At 40.2% G+C, this 17,081-nt stretch overlaps 1 protein-coding gene and 1 non-coding gene across 3 annotated transcripts in view; one reads left to right on the forward strand and one right to left on the reverse strand.

Annotated features, from left to right (window-relative positions):
• The window catches only part of PPP1R21 (protein phosphatase 1 regulatory subunit 21), a 69,959-nt gene extending 55,527 nt beyond the window's left edge, over nucleotides 1-14,432 (forward strand). Inside the window, exons 17-22 of one of the 2 annotated variants that reach the window (XM_023223833.3) lie at nucleotides 282-524; nucleotides 4,558-4,590; nucleotides 6,453-6,569; nucleotides 9,408-9,506; nucleotides 10,716-10,844; nucleotides 13,753-14,432. In XM_023223833.3, the coding sequence (XP_023079601.1) occupies nucleotides 282-524; nucleotides 4,558-4,590; nucleotides 6,453-6,569; nucleotides 9,408-9,506; nucleotides 10,716-10,844; nucleotides 13,753-13,782 (651 nt within the window). In that variant the 3' untranslated portion in view covers nucleotides 13,783-14,432. The remainder of the gene's footprint in view (nucleotides 1-281; nucleotides 525-4,557; nucleotides 4,591-6,452; nucleotides 6,570-9,407; nucleotides 9,507-10,715; nucleotides 10,845-13,752) is intronic. The other variant, XM_023223834.3, reaches the window with a different exon arrangement.
• LOC111550470 lies at nucleotides 1,209-1,312 on the reverse strand. Its single transcript, XR_002734046.1, has one exon. It is a non-coding gene; the product is annotated as a U6 spliceosomal RNA (small nuclear RNA).
• Nucleotides 14,433-17,081: the final 2,649 nt, after the last annotated feature.

Consider the following 17,081-nt stretch of genomic DNA (forward strand, 5'->3'; position numbering starts at 1 on the left):
TTTACAGATTCTAATTTGATTCTGAGTTTTCTTTTCACTCTTGATGTTTTTCAATGAGTAGAGTTTTCTTTTTTTTATGTTACTATAGTTTAATTTCTCGATTTATGGTTGTGCTTTTTGTATCATGTCTAATAAATCTCTTCCTATTCTAGGGTCAAGCTTTATTATTATATTTTTACCTCTGTGGGGTAGTTTTGGTTTATATTCTGTAAAATAGTTTTTTGGCCACTAAGTTTTATCTGTATTAGTCTCTAAGATACAATACTCTGTTACTTTTCAAGGTTCAACAGAGTTTGGAAAAGATTTCTAAACTGGAGCAGGAAAAAGAACATTGGATGTTGGAAGCACAATTAGCCAAAATCAAGCTAGAAAAAGAAAACCAGCGAATTGCAGATAAGCTGAAGAATACAAGTAGTGGCCAGCTGGTTGAGCTGGCCCGGGAAAATGCTGCCGTGTCAAATGCTGCTGGCCAGGACGAAGCCACAGCTAAAGCTGTGTCTGAGCCCATTCAGAGCACCAGTCTAGTAAGTGTCTTCTTGGTTGCCCTCAGTTTTCTTTTTAAAATGCTGATTGGTAAGGATCTAATGTTCAACATTAACCATTGTCTTAGTTCATTCAGGCTGCTATATCAAAATACCATAAACTGAGCATCTTGTAAACCACAGAAATTTATTTCTCACAGTTCTTCAGGCTGGGAAGTTCAAGATTAAGGTGCTGGGAGATTCACTGTCTGGTTAGGGTCTATTTCCTGGTTCATAGACAGCAACCTGTGTGAGATTGTAGGTACTGTCATAACTCCATTTTATAGTTGAGGAAACCAAGGATCAAAGAGAAATAACTCACATGAAGTCACTCACTTGATAGGTGATGTGATGTCTCATCCCATCCCTTGCCCTCTTAACCAAGATGGCCTTGTGTCTTATCCATGTCAGAAAACAGATTAGCCAACATAAACTCATTTTATGTTGAGTCCCAGCTACTCTGGAGGCTGAAGCAGGAGGATCTTTTGAGCCCAGGAGTCTGAGACTGCAGTGAGCTATTATTGTGCCACTATACTCCAGCCTGGACAACAGAGTGAGGCCTTGACTCTAAAAACAAAAAACAAAAATAAAAATCAAATAAACTCATTTGCTTACTGCTTGCCTTACTGAGGTGCTGGAATTGGTAACACTGGCATATATATATTTTTTATAAATTAATAAAAATTTTTAAACGTGGATTGCTTCATGAATTTTCATGTCATCCTTGAGCAGGGGCCATGCAAATTTCCGTATCGTCCCAATTTTAGTACATGTGCTGCTGAAGCAAGCACAATGCTGGTATATTTGAGTTGTTAATGTCAATTGCTGAAAGTTTAGAATTATCTTTTTATTTGAACATTTTCAGTGGAAAACCCTATTCTCACATATGTAAGTGAAAAAAATTTCTAGGGACATGAAAAATCTTTAGTACTGAACACTATTGGGCCATGAGTGATAATGACCTTAGTTGGATTTGGTGACTTTAGAAGTTGCTATTTAAATCAACTAGTTAGTGTAGGGGTGGAGAGGACCTGATACCTTTCCTCTCCATCATAAGGGTCACAGCCAGCACTCCTATAACAAAAGACAGGTTAACTACCAACAACAGATTTCTGCCAAAAATAACCTGGAGTCTTGCCTTGCACACAGTGCACAATAGAAATAAAAAGAGATGGAGTTTTCTGCTTTCCTTGATGTTTCTACTTTTCAGCCTTTCTTTTTACCCCCATGTCCTTTAAGTGACCTTAAGGGAACTAAGTGTGTGACCGTGTATGTGTGTGTGTCTTTGTGTCTTTTCTGTCTTCTTCCTCTTGGGTGCTGGGAGCAAGTCTGTGCTCATTTCAGTGTTAATTGATTAACAGAGGAAGCTCATCTTACCAGGAGATTACTTTGGTTCAAACACTTTGAGGCAGAAGAAGTAACCTCAGATAGAAACTTATTCTAACTCTGTAACATTTCAAGAGTCAAATGCTTGTAATTTTTAGCAAGATCTCTAGTATTATAATTTGAATATTCAGCCACCTATTATATATTGTAAAAAAAGATAGCAATAACCTTGAAGTAAAAGCACAAAACAATACACATTTCTGTTTTTTGCTGGAATTGAAAAGCATTGCTTAAATTAATAGAATTTTTAAACATATATTTTAAGTATAAAAATGACATTTTCCTGAATAATCAAGCCACCATTTTTTTCTACTAAATTTCATATACAGTTGAGATTGTACTACATAAAATTTCAAATCTTTTAGCATAATGTTAAAACATAAACCTCCTGTTATGAGAAACTTAGTATAAACTTACTGATTTCATAGTATTCCATATCTCTTATACCTTAGTTTACCTATGATTAGACATTGCTGACAGCTTTTAAATAATGTCTCACTTTTATGTATAAGATTATTTCTGCATGTTAAATGATTACATCAGGATGTATTCTCAGGGTTGGAATTACTACATCAGAAGGCATGAGTATTTTCAAATTCCTTGATCTTTATTACCAAATTATTTTTTAAAAGGACTGTATCAGTTTATAATTCTTGTTAGTATCATATGAGAGAATGTTGAAGTAATCTGTGTTAAAAGTTTTCCTTGCATTGCTGGGCGTGGTGGCTCACGCCTATAATCCCAGCATTTTAGGAGGCCGAGGCAGGTGGATCACGAGGTCAGGAGTTTGAAAACAGCCTGGCCAACATGGTGAAACCCCATCTCTACTAAAGATTAAAAAGAAAAAAAAATTAGCTGGACGTGGTGGTGGGCACCTGTAATTCCAGCTACTCAGGAGGCTGAGGTAAGAGAATTGCTTGAACCCAGGAGGCGGAGGTTGCAGTGAGCTGAGACTATACTGTTGCACTCCAGCCTGGGAGACAGGGCGAGACTCTGTCTTAAAAAAAAAAAAAAAAAAAAAAAAAAAAGTAAAAAGTTTTCCTTGCATTTAAACAATACCATTCCTTTGAAGGACTTGGTGCTGTACCACATTTTCAGATCATAACCCGGGAGTAAGGGGGTGAGGATGAGCAGGTGAAATAGATGTTTTCTTGCAGTTTATTTTTATAAACTACAGTCATATTTGAATATGTAAAATTAAATGATTGGAGTATTATTCCAAGCAATTTTTAACTAAAAGAGAGTAATTGCTACTTCTGCTTCATTGAGCAGAAAAATTATGGCTCTTCTATTTTGAAAGGTCTTATCAAAGACTCTTTTATAGCCAGGTGGGCATAACATTCATTAGTACACATTCAGTTTATATACTGTCAGCGTTGAGAACAATACTCCAGAGAATACTATTTAGAATACATTAAAACTGTTTGTTGACTGGGCATGGTGGCTCTTGCCTGTAATCCCAGCACTTTGGGAGGCTGAGGTGGGCGGATCAGGAGGTCAGGAGTTCAAGACCAGCCTGGCCAACATGGTGAAACCCACCTCTGCTAAAGTTGCAAAAAATTAGCTGGGCGTGGTGGCGTGCACCTGTAATCCAAGCTACTCGGGAGGCTGAGGTAGGAGAATTGCTTGAACCCGGGAGATGGAGGTTGCAGTGAGCCTAGATCGCACCGTTGCACTCCAGCCTGGGCAACAGGGCGAGATTCTGTCTCAGAAAAAACGAAAAGCAAAAAAAAAACCTGTTCATTGAGTATAATCTCTTATTTACAGAATCCATTGACACTGAGTTTCCAGTAGTTTCCTTGTAATTGTACCCAAGCACATGCCTCTCCAACTTGAACAATAACCAGAATTAAGTAATCATGACCATATGTTTTTGAAATCTTAAACTATGGAAACAAACTTTTAAAAAATCTAGCAGCACCCAAGCACGGTGACTCATGCCTGTAATCTCAGCTACTCAGGAGGTTGGAGATGGAGGATCTCTTGAGCCCAGGAATTCGATGCTGCTGTAAGCTATGATTGCACCAATGTAATGCAGCCTGGGTGACAGAGGGAGACCTGTGTCTAAAAAAAAATTAGAAAAAAATCTAGCAGCATTTTAATGTGTTTAAAATTACATTTTTGTTTTCATTAATTTAAATCTAAAATTTATGCTTACTCATGTCATAATAACATTATATCAAAAGTGTATTTCTTCTTTCTCCTTTTGAGCTTTCAACCAGAGTGTTTATTATTTGCATTTTCTGTTTGGAATGTTTAATTATTATAGTCACCATAAAACTGTCTTTACTCCTTCTTGGCTACTGGTTTGGAAATAGGCGTAGAAATGGCAAGCTGTGGTTAAAAGCTGATCTTCTTCTCTCTCCTGGATGATTTGTTGGGTTTCAGTGAGAATGACTAATCAGCATTTTGATAGAAGATTTAGTGATGATCATTATTGGTTACTGCCTCATGGCAGAAATAGTAAATGCAGTTACCTATCTTCATGTCCTTGTAGTAAAAGACAGTCCGAGGATGATCTTCTAGTACTGTACCCTCAATGCTCTGTAAAATGGTATGAACGGAGAGGAGAAAATATTACAAGTGTTTGACCTATTGTGCTTGAAATGTACACATTCTGTTCTAAAAGATTTTTCTCCTTATGTTCTAGATTGGCACTTTAACGAGGACATCGGACAGTGAGGTAACGTGTGCTTGTCATCATGTTGTTTGTTAATATATATCTGGCAGCATGTTTGTCGACAAAGTCCTGTAAGAGCTGTCTTTGTCCAATTGTTGTTGTTGTTTTCTGACACTTCTAGCAAATGTGGAGCCAGTGTTTTCCACCTTAATTGATGGATCCATGTACCTTTTCTCTGTTTTTTTTTTGACAATCACCAACAAATTATGGCCTGTTTTTATAATTGCCTTGTTGACTGACTTGCCATGGAGATTTGATAAGGTGTGGCTCCTGCTTGGGTCTTCATTCGCTGGCATACTACATGAGGCTGAGAACTGTCCAGGAAAGCAGGGTTTAGCAAGGGCTATCCAGGGCCTTGACTAAGTACAATCTACTTGGTAGCTGTTTCCTGCCCTCAAAGCAAGTGAACCCAGGTCAGATTTGGCCTGTTGGATAGGTTTGCACTTTTGAATTTTGAAATAATCTAAGATGTAACCCTGTCTGTCTATCTGTCTGTCTGCCTGTCTATCTATCTATCTATCTATCTATCTATCTATCTATCTATCTATCTATCTATGAGACAGAGTCTCATTCTGTCACCCATGCTGAAGTGCAGTGGCATGATATCAGTTCATTGCAACCTCTGCCTCCGGGTTCAAGTGATTCTCCTGCCTGAGCCTCCCAGGTAGCTGGGACTTCAGGCGCATGTCACCACACCCAGCTAATTTTTGTACTTTTAGTAGAGACAGGATTTTGCTGTATTGGCCAGGCTGGTCTCAAACTCCTGAGTTCAGGTGATCCACCTGCCTCAGCCTCCAAAAGTGCTGGGATTATAGGTGTGAGCCACTGTGCCCAGCTGCTTTAAGATGTAACTTTATAAATAACTGTTAAATAAATACCAAAGTCATCCAACTTACCACTCAGTATGGCAAACTGGTTAATATAGTTCAATTAAGCTTGTAGATTCTTTGATTTCTGTATTTATTCTTGTAATATAGATAATCATGAACTTCTGTGTGTATTTTTAAACTAAACTCAACAGGGTGTCATTGAGTAACTAGTAGAAATACCACTCTGGGACAAAGGCCACAAACTCTTCAATATAGAAATAGTTTAATTTATTATTATGTTTGAAAGTATTAGTGTTGTCTTAAGATAATTTTAGAGAAAACAAGAATGTTTGGATTTTAGTGGTTCCAATAAATATGCCCCTTTCCCCTGCCCTCTTCCAGTTGGAGGAGGGGATAGGAGTCAGACAGATGGACATTTTGAAAGTCAGGTTTGTGTTTCGCTGGGTGCAGTGGCTCACGCCTGTAATCCCAGCACTTTGGGAGGCCGAGGCAGGTGGATCACGAGGTCAAGAGATCGAGACCATCCTGGCCAACATAGTGAAACCCTGTCTCTACTTAAAATACAAAAATTAGCTGGGCATGGTGGCGCGTGCCCGTAATCCCAGCTACTTGGGAGACTGAGGCAGGAGAATCGCTTGAACCCGGGAGGTGGAGGTTGCAGTGAGCCGAGATCATGCCACTGCACTCCAGCCTGGTGACAGAGTGAGACTCTGTCTCAAAAAAAAAAAAAAAGAAAGTCAGGTTTGTGGCTAATAAAAGCTGGATGGAGGGACATGGTTCCAGTGGGCTTCCCAATACTTTAGTTCTGTTCTCTTGAAGCCATAACTTCATTCTGAAATAGAAAGGATGCTAAATAAAATAAATTTGGAATATACACTTCCCTGCTATGTCTGAAGTTTCTTTGAGGGGTAGGAAAACAGTGATTCCTCCTCAAACTTCAAGTGAAAATGTACAAAATGTTGTCTTTTTTTTTTTTCTGGAAATGCTTCATCTCACTGGCACTTGTTTATTTATGTGTGTTTGTGTTCTATTTAGGTTCCAGATGTGGAATCTCGTGAAGACTTAATTAAAAATCACTACATGGCAAGGATAGTGGAACTTACGTCTCAGTTGCAGCTGGCTGACAGTAAGTCAGTGCATTTTTATGCTGAGGTGAGTGTAGATTTAGATTGGTGGTTTTTTTCCTAACCCCTGCAGGAATTAGGTCACTGTCCTGTTTTCCTACTACTCACTGTAAGAGAGAAGTCAGTTTCCCAAGTAGTTGGAACTACAGGCATGTACCACCACACCCGGCTAATTTTTTGTATTTTTAGTAGAGACAGGGTTTCACCATGTTAGCCAGGGATGGTCTCGATCCCCTGACCTCGTGATCCGCTGGCCTCGGCCTCCCAAAGTGCTGTGATTACAGGCGTGAGCGGAGTTAATATTGACTAGTCTGTATACCAACTAAAAATATTTCAATAAATATAAGACTGATTTGAGCCAGGCGCGGTGGCTAACACCTGTAATCCCAGCACTTTGGGAGGCCGAGGCAGGCGGATCATGAGGTCAGGAGATTGAGACCATCCTGGCTAACAAGGTGAAACCCCGCCTCTACTAAAAATACAAAAAATTAGCCAGGTGTGGTGGTGGGCTCCTGTAGTCCCAGCTACTCGGGAGGCTGAGGCAGGAGAATGGTGTGCACCTGGGAGGAGGAGCTTGCAGGGAGCCAAGATCATGCCACTGCACTCCAGCCTGGGCGACAGAGCAAGACTCCATCTCAAAAAAAAAAAGCCCCCGCCTCCTGGGTTCAAGTGATTCTCCTGCCTCAGCCTCCTGAGTAGCTGGGATTACAGGTACCCGCCATCATGCCTGGCTAATTTTTGTATGTTTTTATAGAGTTGGGGTTTCACCATGTTGGCCAGGCTGGTCTTGAACTCCTGACCTCAGGTGATCTGCCTGCCTCAGCCTCCTGAAGTGCTGGGATTACAGACATGAGCCACCACCCCTGGCCAAGACTCTGCCTTCAAAAAAAAAAAAAAAAAGTTATTCCACTATGCAATATTATCTATAAAATTGTACACAATTCATAGAATTGAGGGGGGGAAATGAAGATAGAAAGTAGAGATACCAAGGAGTAGGAAACAAATGGTAAGATAGAATGGATGCTGCTCAACGTGAAAGAATGCCTTCAAGGTCTCTGACTTGAAACTTTATATTGAAAGTCAGTTATGGATGGCAGATAGATAATTATAATGCTTAAAGTTGTTAAATAAATTGAAAAAGAAAGGAGAAACCCTTTATTGAGACCTGACTTTTTGATTTTCTTTTTTACTAGTAAAGCTTTTATTGCTCCTATAATGTGGTCTCGAATGAAGGACTTTTAAAACACAAGAAAAGGAGGCCAGTTGCTAAAAGTGAAGAGGGGCTTTGCATCTTTTTCCTGCTAAAATAAATCATGTGCTTAGCTCAGTGTTGTTCACAAGCAGCCATCGCATACACGTTTGATAAGCTGATCAGTAGTGACAGCTTGTTGGAATGCAGGAAAGCGGGAGGACAGCAAACTGAATGACTAGCAGTAGAAATGCTGAATCACTAAGCCAGCAGTCCAGCAGGCGTGGATCCTCATTGTTTGATTCTGAGTTAGTGTCTCAGACTCGATTGTCTTTTTCACAAGGACCTGTGCCTTGCATGTCTGTCTTCCTCTTTGTCAGGTTCATTGCTGAGCACAGAGTAGATGTTTGGTTAGGAGGAGGCAGTTGATTTGGTTGGCTGAACTGCCCTGAAATTTTGTGAGAAATGAAATGAGTGAGGAATTTTTTTTAGGCTGCTTTATTTCCAAGAGATTTGGTTATTTTAGTAAATATCTTCTGCGCAATTGTGATTTAAGAATTTTTAAATTGTCCTACTTTTTCCTTATCGGTAAACAGGAAGTGGTGACCTCCCCGCCCAACATGACTTTACTGCTCTGAGAGCCTTATGATGACATAGCATTTGCGTGTGTCTCAACAGATCCTCCTTGTCAGTAACCTTATCAGAAAGTTTAGTGAGCCTTTTAATCTCATACCCTCTTTGAACAATATTGTGAAATAGGATTTTTCTTTTATCGTCTTGATCTGCACACTCTCTGGATAGAGTTGGTTTGGTAGAACCCCTAAAGAAAGCAGCCTAGAATTTTTGCAGTCTTGTGCTCATTTTTTTCCCTTGTAAGTAGTGCATAATCTGTTGGGTAGGATGGTAAAGCTTTTATTGCTCCTATAATGTGATCTCTAATGAAGGACTTTTAAAACACAAGAAAAGTACCTTAGGATCCATAGTGCATGGTCAGGAGCTTCTGATAATTTTTGTAATAATCACTTTTCTTTTTATCTAGTATAAATATAAATGAATCCTAGATAAATGTATACAGTTCTTATGTAAAGAACAGGTGCTGTGGCTCACACCTGTAATCCCAGCACTTCGGGAGGCTGAGGTGGGCAGATCACTTGAGGTCAGGGGTTTGAGACCAGCCTGGACAACATAGTGAAACCCGTCTCTACTAAAAATACAAAACTTAGCTGGGTGTGGTGGTGCATGCCCGTAATCCCACCTACTTGGGAAGCTGAGGCAGGAGGGTCACATGAACCCAGGAGGTGGAGGTTGCAGTGAGCCGAGATCATGCCACTGCACCCCAGCCTGGGCAACAGAGTGAGACTCCGTCTCAAAAAAAGAGAAAAAAGAAAGTTCTTATGTATTATATTTAACCACCGGTCATCAGGCTAGAGCGAAGAAAAAAACATTGATCTTAAGGTGGTAGACTTTTTTCCCCTTACTGAAATGACAAAGGTGGGGGCCACTTCTTTCTTATGTGTACTCTAATGTGTGATACAATGCCTATAGGCATTCAACAGATTATTTGTGGAATGAATGAGTAACTTTGCCTTTGGGAAGTGTTTTTAACAATCTTTCCTGAAGCACATTTAGTTTTAGAAAATGCTCCCTCTAGTAATGGAATGTTTTCTGATTTTACAGTGCCGAGCACTCTCTAAAAGACTGGCCTTGGCGGAAAAGTCTAAGGAAGCATTGACAGAAGAAATGAAACTTGCCAGTCAGAGCATCAGCAGACTTCAGGTGAGTTAAGTGTTACGTAAACGGTTTTAATGTTTTTTCATTGAAAGTTCTTTGGTAGCAAAGCAGCATTTCTTTTCCAAAGGCATTTGATCTCTAGATATGCTTTTTAAAATAACCACTGTATTTCTAATTCATTAAAAATAACATCTTATGTTAGACAAAAAGTAGTTGTATTGTTTCTCTGACTTGATTCTAATTTTAAATCCTTTTATAGTCAGCATTTGCTTAAATAATACTTATTTACCCAGAATCTTTCCTTCCTTGTACATACCCGTCGTGGTGAGCTATAGGCTTGTTCTGTACATATTACTCTGTTCCTTTTCTTTCCTGTGTCATAAAATGGATCTAAACTGAAAGGTGGGGCTATAATATATTCCCTCTTACTCACTGCCTGGTTTTAAATCTTTGTTTTCAGAAAGCCTCTGTTAATAAAAACATGATGCCAGGCAAGGAAAAAACACAGCACTACAGCAACACCCACTTCCTCTTTGCTTCAGATTCGTTTATCAGATTAATTAGGCACACAAGATTAGATTTTAGGCAGCAGAAGAGAGCATGAGAGATGGGAAGAGAGATGAAGGGTGCTTCTTTCAGGAACGGTGCTGCTGGGAGGGCTGTAGGCCATTGAGGCGTAGGATGGAGGCAGTGTGTTGTAGGCCTCACCTATGGCTCAGCAAAACCTAAGGGAACTTGGAAAGATAATGATGGCTTTTCTTATAATTTTAGACCTGGCATAGAAAGAAACCCTTAAATTTTTGCAAAGAAATTATGAACATATTTTGAAGGCTGATAAAAACGTTTTCCCATTTCTTTTAATTTTGTTCTCTTGTTAGGCCTGTGCCTTAACCTTCATGTTAATTGATCAGATAGACCATTTTGATATGTTGCTTTTCCAATTAAAAGAATTTTTTAAAAAATTGATGTAAATAGTTGTACATGTTTGTGGGGAACGTGGTATTTTGATTATTATGATACCTTTGTACAATGTGTAATGATCAAGTCAGGGTAATTTGGATGTCCAGCACCTCAAACATTTATCTTTGTGTTGGGAACATAACAGTTCTTCTTTTGTAGCTATTTTGAAATATACAGTAAATTATTGGGAAACTATAATTTCCCTGTTCCACATTTTTCTTTTGTGAATTAAAAAAGCTTCAGAGTGGTATGACTAGTGGGATGTTGATTTTTCTCTTTTTCTTTGCTATTTAGGATGAACTGACAACTACCAAGAGGAGTTACGAGGATCAGTTAAGTATGATGAGTGACCACCTGTGCAGCATGAATGAGACATTATCTAAACAAAGAGAAGAGATTGACACACTAAAGATGTCCAATAAGGTATGTGAGGTGAGGTGAGGTAGTCTCTCTGTAATATAATATTTAATATGAGGCATTTTATTGTCATGCATTTCAGGAGCAAGAGGACATAAGATTTAAAGTGTAAAGGCCAGGTGCAGTGGCTGAAGCCTGTAATCCCAGCACTTTGGGAGGCTGAGGTAGGAGGATCCCTTGAGGCCAGGAGTTCGAGAGCAGAGTGGGCAATATAGTGATACTTCATCTCTATAAAAAAAATGAAAAAATTAGCCAAGCATGAGGGTCTGCGCCTATAGTCCCAGCTACTTGGGAGGCTGAGGTGGGAAGATTGCTTGAACCTAGGAGTTGGAGGTTACAGCAAGCTATGATTGTGCCACGGCACTCCAGCCTGTACAACAGAGTGAGACTCTGTCTCTAAAAAAGAAAAAAAAAGTATCTATATATAATTTTCTTTAGTATCATTTGTCCTTTTTTCCAGAAGTATTAAGTGTCTTTGGCTGAGTTAAAAGCTGAGAAAGTCTGGCCTCTAAGGCTTTAATACTGTATCAGCTGCTTTTCGGCATTTTTGGCATTTCTCCTACTGTTGCGTAAGAGTTAGGGGGACTCACAAAATGCTGAAGAAAGGGATTGCTCTTATAAAAAAAGACCTGAAATGGTACTGTTGAAGAGTTAACTTGAGAAAATTTATTCTCATAAATATTCATATAACCTTGGAATGTCTTACCCTTTTAACTAGATTTCCTTTGATTTCCTTTCCCATAATCCCTCTGCTTGCCCAGACTGAGAGAGTAGATGTTGGGTAGTAAGTTTAGGCTGAAATGCAGATCCACATACCATGTCCTTATTACTGTAACAATGTATATACTGTTTTGCCATGAAAGGTAAACTTTGGGAGGCCAGGGGCTCACTCAGTTGGCATAATCTCATGTGCTTAGTCCATTTTCATAACAAGATTATACCACCACCAGCTGGGATTTACCGTCTCCAGCCTGCACTCTTTGAGATCTGCTGCCGCCCCTTTTTGATTCAGCAGGCGTTTATTGAGTTCCTGCTGTATACACTGGGGAGAAATAGAGATGAAGAAACCGTGGCTTTATTTTAGCATCTGCTATTGGTGTAAGGACAGGATTTTGTTCATTTAGGGTCTTGGAAAATGTATCATGTTAATGCATTGGAATCTGCATTATATGATTTTGTTTATCAACGTAGTTTCTTGATATTCATTGATTGTGCTGCTTTGGAGGCTGTCTGATGCTTTTCTGGCTGTTTCTGTGATTATTGTTACCACCCAGTATGGTTCTCATTATGGTTCTCCAGTTACTTGTGGTTCAGGAAACTTGAGCTTGGGGATAAGGGAGTTGGGGGGCTGGTCCTTTTAAGGAAGCCTCCCTTAACCTTTTGGTTTCTTGATATTCCATATTCCAGCAGAGCAGTATCTAATTCACAAGTTACATTCTTAGTAGTGCTACAAAACACACATTGAAGAGGTAGTGTTTTGGGTTTTCTCGTGGTATGTATAATTTGTTTTAGTGTAATAGTATGAGAAAGTCTGTTTTAGCACCTAAAATTTGAAAAGAAGTAGCAATAATTTTTGAAAACTCTTCAATATCTGGACCTTCAGAAGTATTTGGTTTTGAATTGAGAGGGGTACATGTTGAGCACAGCAAAGCTCATTGTCCTGAAGGTAAGTGGATTGCAGCTACTTCAGAAGTTAGGGAATTTTCAAGTTTCCTCTGACTTTTTTTTTTTTTCCTTTGATAGAGTCTCGCTTTGTCACCCAGGCTGGAGTGCAGTGGCAAGACCTTGGCTCACTGCAACCTCCACCTCCCAGGTTCAAGAGTTTTTCCCACCTCAGCCTCCCTAGTAGCTGGGACTACAGGCATGCACCACCACACCCAGCTAACTTTTTTTGTATTTTTTTAACAGAGTTTCACCATGTTGCTCAGGCTGGTCTCAAACTCCCAGGCCCAAGTGATTTACCGGCTGCAGCTTCCCAAAGTGCTGGGATTACAGACGTGAACCACTGCACACAGCTTCTTAGAGCTTGTTGATAAAATACCAGCCATTAATAAAACTCTAAGAGACCCTTCTTCAATTTGAATTTATATCATTAACCTGTCTTTGATCATTCTGTAATCCTATATTTTGCTTTTCCCCCATTTAGTAATTTACATTACTGTAGCATCATCTTATGGCTGACATTGTCTCCACTGGATACTAAGTAAACACTCTCAACCATTTGTTTGCTATGATCTTGCTCTTAGTGTTTGTATTCTGCAAGCATTTCTTCCATGAAGAAAACGTATTTATGCCTAAGAGTTAAATACAGGCATTTAATTAAAATGTATTCCCAAGAAGGGAGCCTCTCCAGAAAGAAGAAAAATTACACAAAACTAGAAAATTCAAATCTCCATATTTGAGGAAATGGAGTAAGTTGTCTTCCCTCTGATTTGTTCTCAGCCAGTATCCAAGCTGACTTTTGACAGATAATCAGTGCCGTTTGGGTGTTAGTTGGCACATATTCAGAGTTATTACCTATAAAGACCTTTAAAAGGTGTTTGTTTAAACAATGATGAGACATGTTTAGGGTAACTTTTTTTATTCAGCTTCTTGAAATCTTAGACTCTCTTGTCTTTGGAATAAAATGAATGTTTGTAGTTTTGATAAATTCAAGATAGTAGCTTTCTTTTCTTTCTTTCTTTCCTGTCCTCAGCCCCGAGAGGGATAGGGTCTGTGGAAGCAGAGAGGAGAGAGAGTATAACAAACTGCTTTGTGATTATTGAATATAAATTAATGCAAGGTTATCAGCTATTCTCCTGTTTGGAAGTGTTCCAAAGTGAAATATGGCTTTCAGACAGCTTGGTTTATAAACTGTGTGAGTTATTTTTTTTTTATGTTTGTGTTCTTATTATTCATATTTTTCTTTGCACAGGGGAATTCTAAAAAGAACAAGAGTCGATAGTTTTCAAATAGCTGGTTGGCGACTGTTCTTTCCAGACCTGCTCCTGCTGCACAGAGCTGCGGGGCTGAGACCACGTCCATGCTGGCCGCCTTCAGGAAGCTGAAGTATTGTTGGACCTAGTAAACTAGTCAGTGTTGGAAATGGCCTTGAAATATTTAAAACATACTTGTAACCAGTGAGGCAAATACAGAAGTTGATGTCGGCAGTAATTGGAAAACAATACATATATCATGGATATTGTAGGTTTCCTTATGCTGTTTTTACTGTGCACTTTTTAAAATTAGGTTTTAATTTCAGTATGTAAGAACAACAAATATTTTGTATACTTTCAATTATATGGTAATCGATTTGGTATCTATGGAATAGATATATGTTTCTGGAAAAAAATGCTTAAATTGTCAAACTGTCATTACTTCTTACTATAGTTGAAGGCATTCTCCAGATTCTTTTTAAAAAATTTGTTCATATTTCTCTCTCTCTCTCTCTCTTTCTTTCTGTCTCTCTGTCTCTCTCCTTTCTCTCTGAGGGGGAGGGAGCCCTGCAAACTTCAGATCCTGTGGGTTTAGTACATTATCTTCAGCTCTTTGATACCCTGTGTTAGAGTAATAGCTAAAGGAAGTTCATGTCAATAAATTCATACTTACATCACACTTTCAGTCTCTCTATGAAAATCTGATGAAGGAAACTGAACCCTATTAAAGTTGGCTTTTACAAAACATATCAACTGCCAGCCGACTTAGGTGTAATCCTCTGATTGATTCCTCAAATTGGAATAATTCTACAGTTAATCCTTTAGTAAGGCTGTTGATTTTTGCCTTGAAAGCTACTTAAAACCACACTTCAAGCAAAAAGCCTGAGCCCTTAAGGCTCCCGTTGGCTTATATCATAAACATTGTGTTGTATCAGTGTCAGGAGTGGCTCTGCCAGCACTCTCCTCTCCTACTCCCGAGGCCCTAAATATATTACTCCTTTCTGAACTGCTTACACAGGCCCATTTCACCCATGTCCAGGTCTCCAGATTAGCTGAGGGGTTCCTGAAACCCCCTTCTCCTTACCTCTCCACCTGTGGCACTGTCTTTCTTCAGGCTACTCTCTAGACAGTTGCGAGTCACCCTCTAAAATGTTTTATTCCGGAGTTTACCTGAGAGCCCATCACCGGCTTCCCTCTTGGCCTCTGCCCGAAGTCCTCAGCTGCCCGCCATGCAGAGAGACTCTGGTTATTAGGCCCAGTCCTCACCACAGTGAAAGCATTCGGATCCTGAGTTGGGGGATCTCTGGGTTGGTTTAGTTCCATTTTTCCCAGCCCTTCATGTCCCTAGCCTACTTGCCCTTTCTCTTTTCTCTGCCCTGTGCATTGTTAGTTTCTGTCAACTCAGCCAGCTGTTTTCACTGCAGCTGTGTGTAGGCCCCCAAACACTGTGAGGGAAACATCAAAGAGCCATGCTGGGCCTGGCACAGTGGTTCACACATGTAATCCCAGCACTTTGGGAGGCTAAGGCAGGTGGATCACTTGAGGCCAGGAGTTCAAAACCAGCTTGGTCAACATGGTGAAACCCCATCTCTACTAAGACTACAAAAAATTAGCCAGGTATGGTGGCATGTGCCTGTAATCCCGGCTGCTTGGGAGACTGAGGCAGGAGAATCACTTGAACCCAGGAGATGGAGGTTGCAGTGAGCCGAGATAGCGCCGGTGCACTCCAGCCTCAGCGACAGAGTAAGTGAGACTCTGTCTTAAAAAAAAAAAAAAGAAAGAAAAGCTATCCTGATTAGCTCTGTCAAGAACTTAGGGTTTCGAGCCCCCGCCAGCCTTTCATTGTTCCAGGACAGTCCTTGGGGTATTTTTAGTCCATTTTTATTCTAAATTTCAATAATGGCTACACCACTTCTCTCCTTAAGGACTGCCCCCTTCAGTCTTAGGATCTGTACCATCAAAATCACTTCTCAACTGCCCCACTGCTTTGTATATTTACCCATGCTTCCCGTTCTCCCCTGCTTCAGAGGCGGAAGCATCTCTGCTACCCTTAAAGCTAGGGTATTTCTGATGCTCTGAATGCCGTACTTTTTGTAGTGTTTGTTTTTTCACTTTTAGATCTTCAATGTCTCATTCTGATTTTCTCTCCCTCAGCTTCCAAATAGACCGAACTTACCCCATACTTTTTCTTATTAATTGAATTGTTTTGAGACAGGGTCACACTCTGTCACCCAGACTGGAGTGCAGTGGCGTGATCACAGCTCACTGCAGCCCCAACCTCCTGGGTTCAAGCAATCTTCCTGCCTCAGCCTCCCAAGTACCTAAGACTATAGGCATGTGCCACCATTGATACAGTTTGCTGACAGATTTATCTAAGATTGCAACTCCTTTCCCCTGCACTTCTATTACTTTTCTCTGCTTTATTTTACTCCTTAGTACTTATAATCTAACATATGATATATTTTGCTTACGTATCTTATTTATAACCTGTTTCTCCCACTAGATGCAGCTTCAAGAAGTCAACTGTTTTTGTCTTGCTGCGTTCCCTGTTCTTAGAACACTGTCTGGCATCAGTGAATATTTGTTGAATGAATGTTGATTGGACGGAATGTGGGGTGTGAACGAAAGAGAGGAGTCAAAGATGAAGCCAAAGGCTTTGGCCTGAACAAACTTGACTGAGCATGAGGATTGAGGGAGGATTGAGTAGCTTCCACCTGCTTGTAATGGAAGCCAGAGACCTGGAATCACTTTTGATTCCTCCTCACCTCACACATCTCATTGGTCATTTTATTGAATCTTCCTGTCTTTGCAGTGCCACTCACTTCTGATCTCTCCTTATTCAGTACCTTCAATTGAGCCCTGGATACCAGTTGTCTTCCTGTACTCCAGTCCTTCCACCCCTTCTGCCAGGCTTTCTTTCTTTCTTTCTTTTCTTTCTTTTCTTTCTTTTCTTTCTTTCTTTCTTATGGAGTTTCACTCTTGTTGACCAGGCTGGAGTGCAGTGGCACAATCTCAGCTCACTGCAACCTCCGCCTCCCAGGTTCATGCGATTCTCCTGCCTCAGCCTCCCAAGTAGCTGGAGTTACAGGCTCCTGCCACCATGCCTGGGTAATTTTTGTATTTTTAGTAGAGATGGGGTTTCATCATGTTGACCAGACTGGTCTGGAACTCCTGACCTCAGGTGATCCACCTGCTTCGGCCTACCAAAGTGCTGGGATTATAGGCGTGAGCCACCGCATCTGACTAGGCCATCTCTCTCAAACATATCTCTGCCATAGCCATTCTCCAGATGGAAAGCCTTCACAATGGCTCCTTGTTGTCTGCTGGG

Source organism: Piliocolobus tephrosceles, chromosome 15 (genome assembly GCF_002776525.5).
Source record: "Piliocolobus tephrosceles isolate RC106 chromosome 15, ASM277652v3, whole genome shotgun sequence".
In the NCBI taxonomy this organism is placed as follows: domain Eukaryota; kingdom Metazoa; phylum Chordata; class Mammalia; order Primates; family Cercopithecidae; genus Piliocolobus; species Piliocolobus tephrosceles.